The 19,549-nt window shown below is 42.7% G+C and overlaps 1 protein-coding gene across 1 annotated transcript; it reads left to right on the top strand.

Moving 5' to 3' along the window:
- Nucleotides 1-1,056: 1,056 nt before the first annotated feature.
- STARD5 (StAR related lipid transfer domain containing 5) lies at nt 1,057-18,752 on the top strand. The gene is made up of 6 exons (XM_077263618.1): nt 1,057-1,299; nt 10,292-10,341; nt 11,894-12,026; nt 14,964-15,081; nt 15,543-15,636; nt 18,404-18,752. The coding sequence occupies exons 1-6, from the start codon at nt 1,210-1,212 to the stop codon at nt 18,549-18,551; spliced, it is 633 nt and encodes a 210-aa protein (XP_077119733.1). The 5' UTR covers nt 1,057-1,209; the 3' UTR covers nt 18,552-18,752.
- The last annotated feature ends 797 nt before the right edge of the window (nt 18,753-19,549 follow it).

The following is a 19,549-nucleotide window of genomic DNA, read 5'->3' as shown; positions in this document are numbered from 1 at the left end:
GGGTATTGTACATGGTAGATATTACACATGGTGGGTATTGTACATGGTAGATATTACACACGGTGGGTGTTGTACATGGTAGATATTACACACGGTGGGTGTTGTACATGGTAGATATTACACACGGTGGGTGTTGTACACAGTAGATATTACACATGGTAGATATTACACATGGTGGGTGTTGTACACAGTAGATATTACACATGGTGGGTACTGTACATGGTAGATATTACACATGGTAGATATTACACACGGTGGGTATTGTACATGGTAGATATTACACATGGTAGATATTACACATGGTGGGTATTATACACGGTGGGTATTGTACACGGTAGATATTACACACGGTGGGTGTTGTACATGGTAGATATTACACACGGTGGGTGTTGTACATGGTAGATATTACACATGATGGGTACTGTACATGGTAGATATTACACATGGTGGGTATTGTACCCGGTAGATATTACACATGGTAGATATTACACATGGTGGGTATTGTACATGGTAGATATTACACATGGTGGGTATTGTACATGGTAGATATTACACATGATGGGTACTGTACATGGTAGATATTACACATGGTGGGTATTGTACACAGTAGATATTACACACGGTGGGTGTTGTACATGGTAGATATTACACACGGTGGGTGTTGTACATGGTAGATATTACACATGATGGGTACTGTACATGGTGGGTACTGTACATGGTGGGTATTGTACATGGTAGATATTACACATGGTGGGTATTGTACACAGTAGATATTACACACGGTGGGTGTTGTACATGGTAGATATTACACATGGTAGATATTACACATGGTGGGTATTACACACGGTGGGTATTGTACACGGTAGATATTACACATGGTGGGTGTTGTGCCATTTCTTATTAGCGCACACTTTCCTCTCACCGCTAGACCCCATAGGACGGCCCTGTAGTGGACACTTTACATCCCCTGCTTTCCCTCACATCCCTGTGTAATGATGTGGTGACTGTCGCCACTGCCACGTCTCACTAGTACGGGGCCGCGGTCGGCCGTGAGGAGCCTATGCAGCTATGGAGCTAAGGCCTGGCGTCCAGCCCTGGTGTAGAGGAGGCGCGGAGACATGAGGTGAGGGGACGGACGTGCCGCAGAGCCGCCTCCTCCAGCTGTGCCCGGCGCCTCCACCATTACCGGCACCTGAGCCTCCTCACACCATGGACTACACGGAGGCGGCCGCTACTGCGGCTGAAAAGCTGCTCTCCTACAGCAAGGACGAGGCGGGGTGGAAGCTCTGCAAGAAAACTGTAAGCAAAGGCATGGCTGCGGCATCCTCCGTCTGTGAGGGGAAACTACGGCGCCCAGCATGTCATGACCTGGTATATGGCCAGAAGGAGTAGGGCATGCTGAGCGCGGTGGTCTGACAACAGTGGGAGTGGGCACAGGTCTGTAGTACATCTGCGCTATGTTCTGTTCGAGAAGCCGGCCGGGTGCGAGGGGGTTAATAAACTGACTCATCGCGGAAATGGAATCCGATGTTCCTAGCTGTAATAATGAACACATCCTGCAGGGGGAGCGCGTCTGAGTGTCATCTATCTACCGTATATTAGTTATCCATCCATCCATCATCGATCCCATATACAGTATAGCTAATCTATATACTGTATCTTCATTGACGTTTTCCTCAAACTATTCACACATTCCATTTTTGGTGCATTTATCTCCGCAACCCGCTCTCTTGTCAGTAGGTTTTGCTTATTTTATGTTGCGTTTTTAGCTGCATTTTTAGTGCCTTTTTTTGCTGTGTTTTTGTCATGCTACATTTACCTATTCCCCCCCCCCCCAAAAAAAAACAAAAACAAAAAAAAAAAACAGGTTTTGGCACCAAAATCGTAGCAAAACCTGATTACTGTGGGTTTTTTTCTGTGTTTTTTTCACCACCCACTGCTTTCAATGAATGAAAAACGATGAATGAAGTGACATGCTCTATTCTGCAAAACCCAAGGTTTTGCACAAAATACTGAGGATGAAAAAAAACAAGCAGTGTGCATGAGATATCCCGTAGACGCAGCCGGTATAGTAAAACGCAGGTAACAAAGAATGCACAAAAAAACCCAAGGATTCATCTCAGGATCTGTCATTTTTGGCACAAGAAAATACATTTTTTCTGGCTTTTTTGTGGTAAAATGGCAGACACAAGAACAGTAACTTAGCAGTCTTTGGGGTCTGACGTCAGATCCATTTCCTGAATTATTTCCATTTTCCTTTGCCTATAACAGAGCAAAAACATTTCTAATGCTGGTGTGGACTTAAGCCCCCGTCACACTAAGCGAGGTCGCTAGCGAGATCGCTGCTGAGTCACAAGTTTTGTGACGCAACAGCGACCTCAGTAGCGATCTCGCTATGTGTGACACGTAGCAGCGACCAGGCCCCTGCTGTGAGATCGCTGGTCGTGTCGGAATGGCCTGGACCTTTTTTTGATCGTTGAGGTCCCGCTTGGTAGCACACATCGCTGTTTGACACCTTACCAACGACCTTGTTGACGACTCAGACACCGACACATAGGCGTGCATTTGCGTTGCCTTTTCCGCACCCCTCCGCTCCGATTGGTGGTCGCTACTGTGTTCTGATTGGCGGTCATGCCTTCAACAGAAGGCGACATAGTAGCGCTTCCATCCTTTGTTCCTGACCGCGTGGTGGTTTGCAGATCGTTGTAGAGTTCTCCGGCCTGCGACTCCTCTTCGATTTATCTATTCTTCAACGGTTCTTCTGACACCTATATTTTGTGCACGGTAGGGCTATTGTGTCGCCTCATAAGGCAAGGCCGCCACCAATCAGAACGCAGTAGCGACCACCAATCAGAACTGAATGGGCGCGGAAAAGGCAACACAAATGCACGCCTGTGTGACTACAACGTCACACAGGACGTCCCTCATCGAGGTCTGAATCGTCATAATAGCTGCCATGTGACAGGGTCACAACGACCAATGACATCGTTGTACAGGTCGCTACAGGTCACCGCATCGCTGCAGCGTCGTTGGGAAGATCTCACTGTTTCACATCTCACCAGCGACCACATAGCGACGCAGCAACGATCCCTGACAGGTCGTATCGTTGTCGGGATCGCTTTAGCGTCGCTAAGTGTGACGGGGCCTTTAGCCTTTGTCTTAAGATCACAATGTACTTATAGATTTCTAAGTTAGTAAGTATAGTTAAACCAATCAAAATGCTCCTCTTGAGCAGTGGTCCCCTTGAGCAGTGGTCTTCTGGAGCCGTAGTCTTGTGGAGCGGTGGTCCTCTTGAGTAGTGGTCTTCTGTAGCCTTGGTTCTCTTCAGCAGTGGTCCTCTGGAGCCTTGTTCCTCTTAAGCAGTTGTTTTCTGGTGCCTTGTTCCTCTTCAGCAGTGGTTCTCTGGAGCAATGCTGAAGAGGAACCACTGCTGAAGAGGAACAAGGCACCAGCAGTGCTCCAGAGAACCACTGCTGAAGAGAAACAAGGCACCAGAAAACAACTGCTTCAGTTGTTTTCTGGTGCCTTGTTCCTCTTCAGCAGTGGTTCTCTGGAGCACTGCTGGTGCCTTGTTCCTCTTCAGCAGTGGTTCTCTGGAGCAGTGGTTCTCTGGAGCAGTGGTTCTCCTGAGCAGTGGTCTTTGGAAGTAGTGGTCCTCTTGAGCATTGATCTTGTGAAGCAGTGGTCTTCTGGAACCTTGGCTCTCTTGAGCAGTGGTCTTGTGGATCAGTGGTCTTCTGGAGCCTTGGTACTCTTGAAAAGTGGTCTTGTGGGGCGGTGGTCCTCTTGAGCAGTGGTCTTCTGGAGCCTTGGTTTCCTTGAGCAGTGGTTTGGTGGAGCAGTGGTCCTCTTGAGCGGTGGTCCTCTTGAGCAGTGGTCCTCTGGAGCCTTGGTCCTCTCGAGCATTGGTCCTCTAGAGCCTTGGTTCTCTCAAGCAGTGGTCTTCTGGAGCCTTTGTCCTCTTGAGCAGTGATCCTCTTGAGCGGTGTCCTCTGGAACCTTGGTCCTCTTCAGCAGTGGTCTTCTACAGCAGTGGTTCTCTTGAGCAGTGGTCTTCTGGAGCATTGGTTCTCTTGAGCAGTGGTCCTCTTGAGCGGTGTCCTCTGGGACCTTGAACCTCTTCAGTGGTGGTCTTCTACAGCAGTGGTTCTCTTGAGCAGTGGTCTTATGGAGCAGTCATCTTGAGCAGTGGTCCTCTGGAGCCTTGGTCCTCTTCAGCAGTGGTCTTCTACAGCAGTGGTCTTCTGGAGCAGTGGTCCTCTTGAGCATTGGTCTTGTGAAGCAGTGGTCCTCTTGAGCAGTGGTCTTCTGGAGCATTAGTTATTTAAAAAACACCTTTATACTCACCTTATGCCAATTCCATTGAATCCTTTGTCTCTTGTAGTCAAATAAAAATAAAAAACAACAATGTCCCTCACCTTTTCGTCGTTCTGTCTGACACCGTAATCCATGTCTCTGGGATAAACAGTTTTCAACATGGACAGTAGGGTATTTCATTTTGTATGGTAAAAATTAAAATGTCAAATTTTTGCAGACTTTGCTTACGCCCTGAGTCTCACTAATGGAAAAAGTATATATGCCAATTTTCAAGATGATCGAACTATGTTTAGAGGTTGCACACTTTTATCAGTTTAATAAAAGCACGCAAAAAAACAGATTTTCAATGTTATGTATTTTTTATTAGAAATTCAAACAATTAAAAACTTAGAATAATAGTGACAATAAACAGTAACATTGATAGGCAGTATCATACGTATTAAATGATTTACACTAATGTGCTGTGAAAGATGCAACTCCTTCTTTTGTTCGCTTGGTGACGGCTTTTCTATGATACTCGACAACTCTTAACAAGAACTGTTTCGGTTGTTCATCTCTGATTGAATTATTAAACTTCTTTATCAGAGCAATGCCCCTTTCTGTGATGTCATTCACCACCTTAAGAGCATTGATGGAGCTTCTTATTGTATCACTGCAATATTTTTCTACATCGTGGATCCCAAAATTCAATTCAAAGAATGTCTTTGTTTTTCTTGTAACAAAATCGCTGAGGTCTTTTCCTTCAAAAACTAGTTTTTTACCTTCTAACTGTTTCAGCTCCTTTTTTTTTTTTGCAGGTTTCATTCTTAAATTTTCAAACATCTTATCCTTCTCAGCCTGACTGATACGTTCATCCAAAAATGCCAATCCTATGTTAGTTTCTGACAGATACCAAATGTGACTCTTAGCCACTGTGAGGGCACTTTCCCAGACATTTTTATCTGGATAATATTGCAAAAGCTGTAGCATCTCCAAATCATTCTTTGGAACCCATCGGCTTACAACTGCCTCGTGCCAAAAGCGGACATATATTAGATAGACAAAACGTGCTACTTTTCTTATTACTTTCAATTCGGTATTAGAAATATGCAATTGTTTAGTGAATAGCACAATTTTGAGTACATATATGGCCTTTGCCATCCACCTTGCTTCAGTCAGAGCCCCTGGAACCCTAAATTCGAAATAGTTTTCATCCCAGCCTCCAAGATATAGAAATGATAGTTCTAATAGCTCTTTGTAATCTTCTCTTGGATGACTGCCATCTTGCAAGACATTGTGGAGGTAGTCCACTATTTTCACATGTTGTTCTTCTAGAAAACCTTGAATGGGATTTTCTTCATCTAACATCATGAAATAGGACTTCTTATCAACTGAATTCGACTGATTTTGGAACTTTCGGAAAATCTGGATGTCAGGACAACTTGATGGGATGTTACAACAGTTACCAAACACTTCTTTCAAGATTAATTTGTGGGTGTGGTGGCGGCAAGCCAACCACAACAATGGTCTCCCAAATTCAGTTTCAATTCTGATACATGCTCCTTGGATCATTCCTGTATTAGATGCAGTTGTATCGAAAGATATACCAATGATAAGGTCACGTAGCGCGAATCGGTCCACCTCCTGAATAACAACTTCAGCCATTAGCTCACCAGTACCTTTCTGGGCAACAGGTACGCCAAGCGAATGCTCAAAATCTTTTCCAGTTTCAAGAACAGCAGCTCTATCTTCTAGAGTTTTGACACTCCCTCAGGCAACAATTCACTATCCCAATGTAAGAGTAAATGAGGATTTTCAAACAGTGACTTTTCCATGTTCTCAGCCATTTGTCTTCTGTTAATCGCCCGAGCTCGGAAAACGGTAGATGGAGATATGGAAATGCATGAAACATCGTGACCAAAGCTTTTTACAGTTGGAATAAATGAAGTACTTGCTTGTCGAATGGAGAGTTGTTCTCGATCCCATGTAGCCGTGAGTGTGTGATCAAGAGGTTTTAATCTACGACCTGCACAAGATTTTTTCACTGGTGGTGCAGAAAATTTGTCCTCCTCTTCGTGAATTGATGATGATGGAGATGAGACTGAGTGTTCCACTGTTCATTTTGGCGATTTCTTTATAATGTTTCTCCTTGTATGCCTCCTTTTTTTCTGCATTTACTTGTACTTCTCAACATCTTTGTCCATGATTTGTTTGGAGAGCTCCTTGGTCTTTATGGTGGGGTTTGGTTAGTGGTGCCTATTGCTAAATGGTGTTGCAGCCTCTGTGTCCTTTCAGAAAAGGTAAAGTGTATATACTGACAGACATGTGATGCTTAGATTACACACAGGTGGACTTCCTTTCACTAACCATGTGACTTATGAAGGTAATTACTTGCACCAGAAATTTTGGGGGGCTTTATTGCAAAAGGTGTGAATACATATGCACATGCCAATTTTTAGTTATTTGATCTCATAAATTAAATTTTTGCCTATATTGTTCTCACTTCACTTCAGAAACTTAGACTACTCAGTGCTGATGCATCACACACAAATCGGATTACAAAAATATTTAACCCCTCTCAGACCTCAGACGTACTATTCCTTCCATGTGACTTGGGTCTTAATTTCCATGGACGGAATAGTACATCATTAGCGACTGGCCGCGTACACGTGGAATGTGGCCGATCGCGGCTGGGTGTCAGCCGATTCTTACAGCTGACACCTGGCACTAAATGCCAGGAGCGGTTACGGACCGCTCCCGGCACTTTAACTCCCGGAATACTGAGATCGAACACGATTGCAGCATTCCGGGAGCAGGCAGAGGTCTAACAGCCCCTCTGCCTTTGGATCGGAGACCCCGTGGCATGACACGGGGTCCCGATCGCTCTCATGGTAACCCGATGTTGTCATGATGACATCCGGGTCTCCAGAGCTGAGAGACTTCCTATCATGCGAAGTGCATGTCAGGAAGTCTCTCAGGTCAGTGCACTGAGTGCAGCGCTGACAGTTTCTATAGCATGCAGATGATGCTTCATCTGCATGCTATAGAAGCGATCAGCCTGCAAAAAATGAGTGTCCCATAGTGGGACAAAGTGTAAAACATAGAATGAAGTAAAAAAAAATTTTTAAAATAATTGTAAAAATATAAAAAAATAATAATAAAATCAATATTTATTCTACCAATAAATCAATATTTGAATAAAAAAAATCTAAATAAAAGTACACATATTTAATATTGCCGCGTCTGTAATGACTTGACCTTTAAAACTGTCCCACTAGTTAACCCCTTTAGTGAACACCATTAAAAAAAAGGCAAAAAATAATTGGTTTTGCATCACTTTATTCTGACAGCTATAACTTTTTTAATTTTTCGCTGATGATGCTGTATGGCAGCTCATTTTTTGCGGGATAAGATGATGTTATCAGCGGTACCATGTTTATTTATAGCCGTCATTTTGATCGCGTGTTATTCCACTTTTTGTTCGGCGGTATGATGATAATGCATTGTTTTTTCTATAAAATAGTTTTTATTATATAAAAGCGCCAAAACATAAAAAAAGATATAAATGAGGTATAGCTGTAATTGTACTGACCCAAAGAATAAAACTGCCTTATCAATTTTACCACACGCGGAGCGGTGTAAACGCCCCCCCAAAAGAAACTCATGAATTGCTGGTTTTTGCTCATTCTGTCTCACAAAAATCGGAGTAGAAAACAATCAAAAAATGTCACATGCCCGAAAATTATACCAATAAAAAATGTCAACTCCTCCCGCAAAAAACAAGACCTCACATGACTATGTGGACCAAAATATGGAAAAATTGTAGCTCTCAAAATGTGGCAATGCAAAAACTATTTTTTGCAATAAGAAGTGTCTATTAGCGCGACAGCTGCCAAACATAAAAACCTGCTATAAGGCCTCTTTCACATGTCCTGATATTTCCGGTACCAGAGATGTCAGTGTCCGTGTGTGTAATATTTGCGGCACACGTGTGGCATGTGTGTGCTGCATCGGTACCACACGGACGGGCGCCAGGGAAGAAGCATTGCAGTAAGCGATGTTCCCCGGCGCCGGGTGCTGAACACGGCTCTCATCATTCTCCCCTGCTCTGCCGGCGATCAGCGCGAGCAGGAGAGAATGATGTTACATTTAGCCCCTTAATGACCGCCGATACGCCTTTTAACGGCGGCAGTTAAGGGTACTTAAACCACAGCGTCGCTTTTTAACGGCACTGAGGTTTAAGTTTATAGCGCCCCCAGCGTCGGAATTTGTCCAGGGTCTCGGTTGCTGGATGTAGCTGAGACCCCAGAAAACATGATTCGGGTTGGTTTTTGCCGACCCCGATGTTGTGACCGTTGTTATTAACGGTATAATGGCGACCACAAATTAAAGTCTGATTTTCCATTTATTTTCACATAAGAGGAGAGAGAAATAGGATCCCCTGGTCCCCCGATCACCCCCAGTACCTCCGTTGTCCCTACAGGCCCCCCTGAAGTCCCCCGGGCTGCCGGCTTCTTCTTCCAGGAGAAAATGGCAGGCGCATGCACAGTGCACCCGTCTAGATCTGCCGGCCAGCACCCAGCAACAATAGGAGACTTTTTCCTTTTGGTTCATTTTGATCACTGATAGACCCTATCACAGTGATCAAAATAAAAAAAAATAGTAAATCAAACCCCCCTTTATCACCCCCTTAGGTAGGGAAAAATAATAAAATAAAAAAATGTATTTATTTTCATTTCCCCATTAGGGTTAGAGTTGGGCTAAAGTGAGTTGGGCTAAAGTTAGGGTTAGGGTTGGGGCTAGAGTTGGGGTTAGGATTTGCATTAGGGTTGGGGTTAGGGTTATGGTTAGGGTTTGGATTAGGTTTAGGGGTGTGTTGGGGTTAAGGTTGGAGTTAGAATCGGGGGGTTTCCACTGTTTAGGCATGTCAGGGGCTCTTCAAATGCGACATGGCGTCCGATCTCAATTCCAGCCATTTCTGCGTTGAAAAAGTAAAATGGTGCTCCTTCCCTTCTGAGCTCTGCTGTGTACCCAAACAGTGGTTTACCCCCACATATGGGGTATAGGCATACTCAGGACAAATTGCATAATAACTTTTGTGGTCCAATTTCTCCTGTTACCCTTGGGAAAATAAAAAATTGTAGGCGAAAAGATCATTTTTGTGAAAAAAATATGATTTTTTATTTTTACGGCTCTACGATATAAACTTCTGTGAAGCACTTGGGGGTTCAAAGTGCTCACCACACATCTAGATAAGTTCCTTGGGGTGGTCTAGTTTCCAAAATGGTGTCATTTGTGGGGGGTTACCACTGTTTAGGCACATCAGGGGCTCTGCTAACTCGACATGGCGTCCAATCTCAATTCCAGCCAATTTTGCGTTGAAAAAGTAATACGGTGCTCCTTCTATTCCGAGCTCTGCCTTGTGCCCAAACAGCGGTTTACCCCCACATATGGGGTATCAGTGTACTCAGGACAATTTGCACAACTTTTGGGATCCAATTTCTCCTGATACCCTTGGTAAAATAAAAAAAATTGGATCTGAAGTATTTTTTTTGTGAAAAAAATGTAAATGTTAATTTTTTAAAAAAACATTCCAAAAATTCCTGTGAAGCACCTGAAGGATTAAGTGGGGGAATACTTTTGCAATCCACTGTATGTGCACAATAACATGTCATGAAAGTATTACGCTGTTTGCTGTTTTATATCCGATTCTCAAAATTTGAAAATTATCACAGTAAAAGATGCACATTGGTCAATCTAATATGCTGTAAGTTCATGATACAATGTGTACAGAGCTGGAAACATGCCTTTGTGTACTAAAATATCAGACCTTGGGACTTACCGTAGATGTCATTTACATACACACACTGGATAGGAATACATTAGTTGATAATTACCGAAATGTTGCAGAGGTACAATCAGTAACTAGTTGTGCTCGCATTATACAAATTCACGACTTGTCAGTAGTTTATGGTGTTGTGTATTTTCTCTATAGGGTGATGTCGCTGTCTACTGGAGGCCATCAACTGAGTTCACTGGGAACTTGTAAGTAATGAAGCTAGAATTATGGTGCATTCAGTATACAGTATATCTACCTGGTGTCCGACCACTGAGACTCCCACCAATTTTCAGAACGGGACACTTTTGTCCCCAATAGACTTGGGCAGCAGTGGAAATGCTCAACCACCACTCCATTCATTCTCTATAGGACTTCGAGCGCAGTGCTCGCCCTGTAATGAATGAATGGAGCAGCGGTCAAGTATGTGCACTGCTCCCCAATTCTTACAAATATAAAAGTGCCTCTTTTTGTTCATTTTTCTTTTGTTCCAGCAGTCAGATGCCTACTGATTTTCAGTATTCAGTAGATAGGTGATAACTTATTTTTGCTGGACATTTGCAGTGCTACTGTCTTAAGATATTGGCAGTTTAGAAAGAAGTTTTGTATTCTCTTTCACATCACGTTTGGATACATATACAGTGGTTGAATTAAGTATTGAACACGTCACCAACTTTGTAAGTAAATATATTTCTAAAGGCGCTATTGACATGAAATTCTCACCAGATGCCAGTAACAACCTGGTGAGAATTTCAGGTGTGTATTATGGCATCCAAAGAGTTCAATTTTGGTCTCATCTCACCAGACTATTGTCACTGGGACACCGCAACAGAGAGGGGCCAGAAGATTTCACCAACCTGTTAAACTGCAGGTTTTCCTTGCTCTGTCATGGAAAGGGTTAATCAGTTCAGTTGATGTCCTGAAGCTCTCCATCCTGAATTGTTTCAGCTGTTCTGTGTTGGCCACTCCCCTCTGGTATATATGTTGGCCACTGGCACTTGAGAGTTGCCAGTGTTAGTTCTACTTCTTGACTAGAAGTTGGAGGAGAAATTCAGTGTTTGGAGTAGGTGGTTGGAGAGTTGTTCAGGAGATTTCTGCTTGGAGTTGGTTTGCATGTTTATCCTCATCCTCTCTTATTTGGTTTCTCCTACCTATTCCCCCCCTGTGTTCCCCTGTTGTTTTGTGAGTGTATTTGTATGATTGTAATTTTCTTTCTTCCCTGTCTGTCTACCCTTGTCTGTCTGGTTAGTGTAGTAATCTTATACACTTTAGCTTCACACCTTCCTGAGTGGGCAAGGAAAAGATAAGGTTTAAGATAGCAAAGCATGGTATGTGACCCCACGTCTCCACCTTCTGGTGTTATCCGTGGGGGGGCCGGAATAGAATAGTAACCTTGATACAGTGCACATTATATAAGACTGTTTTATAGAACAAAATGAGCCCGAATTATAGCACATTTAACTTAGTAAATCTATGAGACTGTATCTTATAAATATGAATACGTGTATTACTTCTTGCATTTCTGTGAATAATGGACTATATACATTTATACTTTACTGTTATTGTGACTAATATTTTGCCGTGTGCTTTTTCACTGCTGTCATTTTTCTTTTTTAATGTAATAAAAATGATTGTGAAAAGTTCCCATAACACAGTGGCTTGCACTTACATTTTTCTTTTGGCAAAAAAAAAAATTCAGAAATAAAGATAACATCATGGTGTGAAGGGGCCTAACATGATCCTGTTTTGTTTCACATGTAGATACAAAGGTGAAGGCTCAGTGGCGGCTAATCCAGAAGATGTTTGGAAATGTTTAAAACCAGAGGCTGGCGGCCTGAGGGTGAAGTGGGATAGTAATGTGGATGATTTTCAGCTTTTGGAAACTGTTACTGATGTGAGTACAAAAAGATTAGATAAAGGGAAGAAGTCATTTCTGGACTGCATCTCAAATGACCTCACTAGGTTGAGCTCGATGGCCGTTACATTTCATAACATGTTTAATAGCTAAATCTTCCAGGTGAACTTAAAGGGGTCGTCCAGTCTTAAGCTACAAGTCTGCAGTCACTCTTTGTGACTACAGAATTGTGAATCCTCAGATAACGCCCGCTGTGACTATTCTCTGGTGCCAGAGACGAGAGCTGGAGACTCGTGACTTCACGTATGTGATTTGCATACATTTGATCACGTGCTGAATAAATGGGCATGGCCAAACTCAGTTCAAGTGTATCGAGAGAGGTCGGGTACAGTCTAGTTGGAATGTGCCTGGGAGCCTGCATACCATATACTTTTTGTCACATGACTGGCTGCTCCTGGCACCGGAGAATCCTCCCAGTGCATGCAATGTGAGGATTCACAAGTCTGCAGTCACATAAAGTAACTGCAGACTTGTAGCCTAAGGCCAGACAACCTCTTTAACATTTGCAATGGTACTGCAGGGTGTACAGGGGTATTCTTTGTATTTCTTGCATTGGTACAGAATGATACATTCCTGGTTGCTGCTAGGTATTGCTAGAGATAGGCTAAGCGTGTCCTATTTACTGTGCTAATATTGAGGTGCTGCCTCACCAGAGACAACCCATCTATGTGTCAGTTTAGTTTTGTTGTGGCCATTTGCTATGAGAGCCACATCGCTTACAGAAGTCACCACTAAATGGACATCAATGGCACCCTACTGTCCTTATTGACCTATAATGGGGACCTTGGTCTTGATGTGGTATACAACATTTTGATTAAAAATAGTAATATGAGCGTGATCTGTCATCATTGCCCAATATGGCGTGCCCACATGATCAGCTGATTGCTATGCATACAGCTCCCAATACACTGCCATATGGTTTATTTTGGGGGAAAAGCCAAAATTAGCATGGGGTATAGTGTTACATGGTGGCCAGACAAGAGCACTTTAGATTTCTCCAGTTGCTACAGTCAGTGGGAATTTATTATTATTAATAATATTATCTAATCTTGTTAAATGGGTAAAATTTCAGTGTTTATAAAAATAATTAATACAAATCTCCTTTCATCTTTTCAATTATATAGCTGTAATAATTATAGGGGATAATTCAGGAGACTCTTTGCGTGGAACAAGACAACAGGACACAGTTTTATAAGTGGTAAAGTTTATATTATCACATGGTGATTCAAGCAGGTGCAGAGAGAAACTCAAGTCCACAACACTTGGTGCAAATAATAAACGCAGCTTAGCAGTCAATAGGAGACTTCAGAGGTAGATGCAAACAAACAGAAAGTCTATGAAGCACAGTTATACTTGAGGAAACTTGACACGAATAGATCCTTGACTTAGTCCAGACACAGATAGATATGCTATTAGGCAGTACAAATCATATCTTAGCTCAACCAGGGAGGCCTGGTTAATAGTCTCAGCTTTTGCAGAGCAGCAACAGCTTACATGTCCAGCAAATGCAGATGGAAGTAACACGAGCAGCAGATGAAGGAGGATTACTGGAAACTTGTGTATGCAGCAGGAACTCAGAGCAGAGCGGCAGGATCACCACACAGGTTCACAGGAGCAGGTGCAGGTGCAAGGCCAGGGAGTAATCAGGAGCTGGATGCAAAGCAGAATAATCTAGCACAGACTGAAGGCTGTGGTGGAGTTTTATAGCAGGAAGACAAGTGCATATGAGACCAAAGACGCCATGTTGGAAAAGGGCAGTAATGCACAAAAGGTAAAAAATGTTCAGAGTCCTGACAATAGCTTATTGCTATTTACCTAGGTTACCGGTCTCTCCCTTGGTGTTTCAGCGGTGGCTGACCTCTTAGGCAAGGAGTAAAGTGCTAGCAAGTTCTTAACCTTAAAGCTTGCCATTACTGCCCAAGAGCCGGCTAATTGCTAATTTCAGTGTCCCTGCACTCCTCTGAGGTGGCAGAGGCAAAACTGCCTTTAATCGCATCATTGGTTGAGTACACAGTTCAGGCCAACGACACAACTATACTCCTGGCCCAAATTGTCAATCTTCAGGAGCGTGTGATGATGGTGTCATCCCCTGGCAAATGGAAGCTGAGGAGAAGTGCACTCCTGAAGAAATCCATGCAAAGGATTTGGAATCCGTATGAGAAGAATGCAGCTCTCACCACTATTAAAGGGAATCTGTCACCTCATTTTGGCCCAATAAACTGCGGCCACCGCCATCAGGGGCTTATCTACAGCATTCTGTAATGCTGTAGATAAGCCCCCGATGTAACCTGAAAGATAAGAAAAACAAGTTAGATTATACTCACCCAGGGGCGGTCCTGGTTCGGTTCGGTTCGTGTCCGATGGGCGTCGCGGTCCGGGTGCGGCGCCTTCCATCTACATACGATGTCGTCATCCTCCTTGCTTCTGTTGTGGCTCCTGTGCAGGCATACTGATTTGCCTTGTTGAGGGCAGAGTAAAGTACTGCAGTGCGCAGGTGCCGGGTCTCTCTGACCTTTCTCGGTGCCTGCGCACTGCAGTACTTCGCTCTGCCCTCAACAGGGCAAATCAGTATGCCTGCGCTGGAACCGCAACAGCAGCAAGGAAGAGGACGTCATAGCATGAAGATGGGAGGCGCTGGACCCGAACCGCCTCTGGGTGAGTATAATCTAACTTGTTTTTCTTATCTTTCAGGTTACATTGCTGAATGCTGTAGATTAGCCCCTGATGGCGGTGGCCGCAGCTTATAGGGCCAAAATCGGTGACAGATTCCCTTTAAGATGTATTATGAGATTATCTAGCACACATTATTTTACTTAAACTCATTGGTAATACTAATACCCCTACACTTTTAAGCCATGAATATTACATAGAGAAATCTATAATTACAAGAGAAATATGTTATTTTGTCTCTTCTAGGAGGTCACTATTTGCCGGACAGTGACACCATCAGCTGCCATGGGCATTATTTCTCCTCGGGATTTTGTAGATGTTGTAATGATCAAAAGATACGAAGATGGTACCATAACGTCTAATGGTTAGTACAGGCCAGTTCTAAACTACATAATTATGTTGTGTAGTAAATATTTTGTCCGTCTTGTAGGATGTGTAACGCCTCCGTTTTTACCTTTTCCATGAGAGGTGGATTTGTCATGGTAAAGTTTGTCTCTCTGTTAGCACCAAGGGCATTAGTGGGGGATATAAATCCAGCCTTATCTCTCAACCCTTTACAAGCAAGTAGATAAATCACCTGAGCATAGGGAAAGCTGCTGGCAGGCACCTTTGCTAAATTACCCATTGACTCTAATGGTCAATGGTTTGCCTGGTTGTGAACCAGGTACAAGCTTAGGTAATTCACTGCACGGGATGCAGCAGAAAATGTACCAGTATCCATAAAACTACACTGCAAATAAACATTGAATGCAGTTTTGTTGTGATGCTCTGGAATTGTTATTTCAGTATAAAATATATTAACACTTATTTTATATATTGTTATAGCTACAAATGTGGAGCATCTAAGCTGCCCTCCCCAGCGACACTTCGTCAGAGGGTTTAACCATTCTTGTGGTTGTTTCTGTGCTCCTGTTCCTGGGTAAGCAAGCTAGAATTTCTCTTATGTGAACTCTAAAGCGACCTCCACTCAGTAGATGTGACTATACATTTTTAGTGTCACTATAGCTAATGCCTTCTGTTCTGCTGCTGCTCCTTCCGTATCTGCAATCAAAGTGGCCCGTGCATAAGCATGGGGAAGCCTCTGGTGAGTCTAGACCACACCTCACCTGCTTGTTCTTTTCCCTGTTAAAGGGAACCTGTCACCCCCAAAATCAAAGGTGAGCTAAGCCCACCGGCATCACGGGCTTTTCTACAGCATTCTGTAATGCTGTAGATAAGCCCCTGATGTATCCTGAAAGATGAGAAAAAGAGGTTAGATTATACTCACCTGGGCTGGCGGTCCGATCCGATGGGCGTAGCGGTCCGGGGCCTCACAGGCGCTGTGCCTCTCTGACCTTTCCCTGTAGATAAGCCCCTGATGCCAGTGGGCTTAGCTCACCTTCGATTTTGGGGGTGACAGGTTCCCTTTAAAATTGACAGCAGAGGAAGACAACCCAAAAGCCTTTTTTAGGATTCCTGCTAAAATAAATTACAAGGTTAAAAACATTTATTTTCGCTAGTTTTCAAACTTTATAGGTATTTCTCTAGTTGTAGCTTTCTGCTTCGCTGGGGGCAGTGTGCACCTGAAGATTGATAGTTTGGGCCAGCGGCATGGCTGCGTCACTGGTCCGATCTGCACTCTCTTCTTCCAGGCTGCTAGCAGAAGCAGTTTTATCTATGCTACATGGGAAAAGCACAGGAGAAAACAGGCAGGTCGGATTCAGCAATCCGGACAGTTGCAGAGTGGAGCGAGCAGGCCCTAAAATATAGAGCCTCCTTGCGTGCATGCTCCTTACCTAGGTAGCTGGCCAGGTTTGCACTGCAGGGTGGCCGGTAACCTAAGCAATGAGCTTATAATTAAAAATCCCTCCGTTTTTGGGAACGGAGAAAATTTTTAATAAATGGGTAAATTGGAGAATTGCTTGTTTTTACAAGCACTTTGCAATTTTATCCATTTATGAACCTTAAAATTTTACACTTGTACATTGATCAGAAAAGAAAACAACACAAAAATTACATTGAAAGCTCACAAATCATAACGTTATAGCTGTGGACTGAAAATGGTTACACTTCATTTGGTTCTTAAGGTCCAAAATCACCTGGACCTGAACTTGCTAAATGCTTTGGTTTAATGCACTGGTGGACACAGGCAGAAAAAAAGCCCCTGTGCAAGAACAATATATGGGCCATTTGCAGCCCAAGAGCTCCTAAAAATGCAAAATTGAACCTGCTTTGGAGGTAGAAATGAGCTCCAATCCCTCTTGGGCCCCTGTGCTGCCGCACAAGTTGCACTAATGATACCAAGGAACATGAACTGAACGCCACATGTACACTTGCACTTGTCGTGCTGACCGGCCATTGTGGTGCTTTAGCACAGTTTTGTTACTGAAGCTCTTGGAGAAACATGTTATCTTATAAATCATTTAATGTAACAACTAATCAATGAGGGTGAGATTTCCTGGGCAATTAATGCTCTGAGGGTCTTCTAAAATTGTAAATCAGATTAAGCAATATAATGGATTGGGTGTCAGCAGATATTTACTACTTTGTGGTTTCCTATTATTTGCCTCCACTGATCCAGTATATGAGGGCAATTAAAATGAAACGTCTTAATCATGGATCCTGCTGAATGTGCTGCAGTATTGCAGAGTATGTGCTTGTCAGCGCAATATTAATGTCATGAATTTGTAATTGATGTAATTCCATACTTGTAAAGCCACCCGTAGATATTAGATAGCAGAATCTGCAATACTCGTTAGCTTCCTTAGAGGGGTTGTAATACTTGCTTGCGATAGGAGGCTTGCTCCCACAGCTAATAGATGGGGGTCTGAAGCCGAGCGAGTTTTCTTCCATGTCCTTTCACCCAATCACAATTCTGCTTATAAATGTGCAGCTTTTGGCGCATCATATTCATGTAGCCATGTTAGATAAGCCAGGGACAATACTGACACATCATTTGACCACACAGACATCACATGTCAAGGATGGCACATTTGGACGGCATTGAGTTGGGGTGGAATCATGCCCATGCATATACAGATAAATATTTCATTTTTTAATCAAAGTTATATAAAAAAATATGCTCATGGAAACCACATGAAACTTAGTAAATTATCAGGCATCCAGATGTGAGGCGCCCAGGGATAAGCAAGCTGTGTAGGTTGTAACCTCATAGGTTGGGGCAACCCTTTTAAAAGAGTTTCTAGATTTGGAAACCTCTGTCTCCCTGCTGCAGGGGGACAGTGACCCCCACATCTTTACTTGCTCCCCAGGTCCAGAGCGGAGTCTGCACTGCAGCCAATATGTGAGTTAAGCAGCTGCGCCTGAGTAGACAGCACAAGCCGATCAAAGCTGCTGAGCTCACTGAAACTGATTGGCAGCAACACTGTCACCGTAACATCAGCGCTGCAGATAATCATAGACCCCGGGGCAGCGGTGGAGACTTAGTGCTGGACCCTAGGAGGGTGAGTAAGGCTTAGTTTGTAGTATTAAAACAGACTGCAGGCAAAGAATAGAGGTTTCCCAAAACCAAAAAAAACCCTCAAGTGACTATAAAACCTACTGGTATATTCACCGTATTATAGGGGATATGAGGAATGTAGATTTTTTTATCCTCGCCTATCTTTAAGGAGAATCACTTTGTGTCTAGGAATATGGAATTATTAGGTATCCTTATCTCATTATTGCTATTATTCTTTGTATTTCAGGGAACCTGAGAAAACACAAGTTTTAAGTTTCTTCCAGACAGACCTTAGTGGCTACCTCCCGAAATCAGTTGTGGAATCTTTTTTTCCGTACAGCATGACCCAGTTTTACAACAATCTCGCAAAGGCTGTTAAAGCATTAAATATATGACACTGAGCATTGCTCATTTTTAGTTGTACCGGGAAAAGGTCAAGGGGTTCAACCTGCAGCGTTTGTTATAACCCGTCACCGTAATGACATACAGAAGAAATCTATGCATATTTATTTTTTCATTCACATAGTAGAACAACAACTTTATCACTGAGTGTCTATTGTAAAAGTTTAAATATTCATAAATATTTGTTTTTATCATTATTGTTTTCTATATATTTATATATATATATATATATACACATACAGTGATTTATGCTTTGATAAGTGCAAAATGTGAAGAAACTGTTGATGTCATTCAGACAATTGCATTTTGGAAAAGAAAACGTTTAATGCAGGTGAACGCACATATAACCCTAGGTGTCTGCTGTTATGTTAGAGAACACTTAATAATTAGGTTGACTATAAAAATTATTGCCATCACCCATAAAAGCAGTCCGTCTGCGTAATCTGGGCCAGATATACAGCTCTGGCAAGAATTAAGAGACCACTCCAAATTTTTAAGTTTGTCTGATTTTTCTCTTTATAGGTATATTTTTGAGTAAAATGTACATTGCTATTTTATTCTATAAACTACTGACAACATGACTCCGAATTTCTAAGCACAAAATTTTGTATTTATTTTCAGAAAATGAGAACTGTTCAAAATAACAAAAAAAAAATGCATTGCTTGCAGACCTCAAATAATGCAAAGTAAACAAGTTCATGATCATTTAGAAACAGCAATACTAATGTTTTAACTCAGGAAGAGTTCAGAAATCAATATTTTGTGGAATAACCATGATTTTTAATCACAGCTTTCATGCGTCTTGGCATGCTTTCCACCAGTCATTCACACTGCTTCTGGCGCAAACATGTAAGCAGTTCTTCTTTGTTTGATGGCTTGTGACTCTCCATCATCCTCTTGATTACATTCCAGAGGTTTACAATGGGGTTCAGGTCTGGAGATTGGGCTGCCCATGACAGGGATTTGATGTGGTGGTCTCTTAATTTTTGCC

This window comes from Ranitomeya variabilis, chromosome 5 (genome assembly GCF_051348905.1).
Source record: "Ranitomeya variabilis isolate aRanVar5 chromosome 5, aRanVar5.hap1, whole genome shotgun sequence".
NCBI classification, from domain to species: Eukaryota; Metazoa; Chordata; class Amphibia; order Anura; family Dendrobatidae; genus Ranitomeya; species Ranitomeya variabilis.
This window is presented reverse-complemented; position numbering and strand designations above follow the sequence as displayed.

Excerpts from the sequence above, each read along its gene's own strand:
- STARD5 (XM_077263618.1), top strand. The coding sequence starts at position 1,210 with ATGGACTACACGGAGGCGGCCGCTACTGCGGCTGAAAAGCTGCTCTCC. Across the intron at positions 1,300-10,291 it reads GGAAGCTCTGCAAGAAAACT|GGTGATGTCGCTGTCTACTG; the intron begins GTAAGCAAAGGC and ends TTTTCTCTATAG. Across the intron at positions 12,027-14,963 it reads TTTTGGAAACTGTTACTGAT|GAGGTCACTATTTGCCGGAC; the intron begins GTGAGTACAAAA and ends TGTCTCTTCTAG.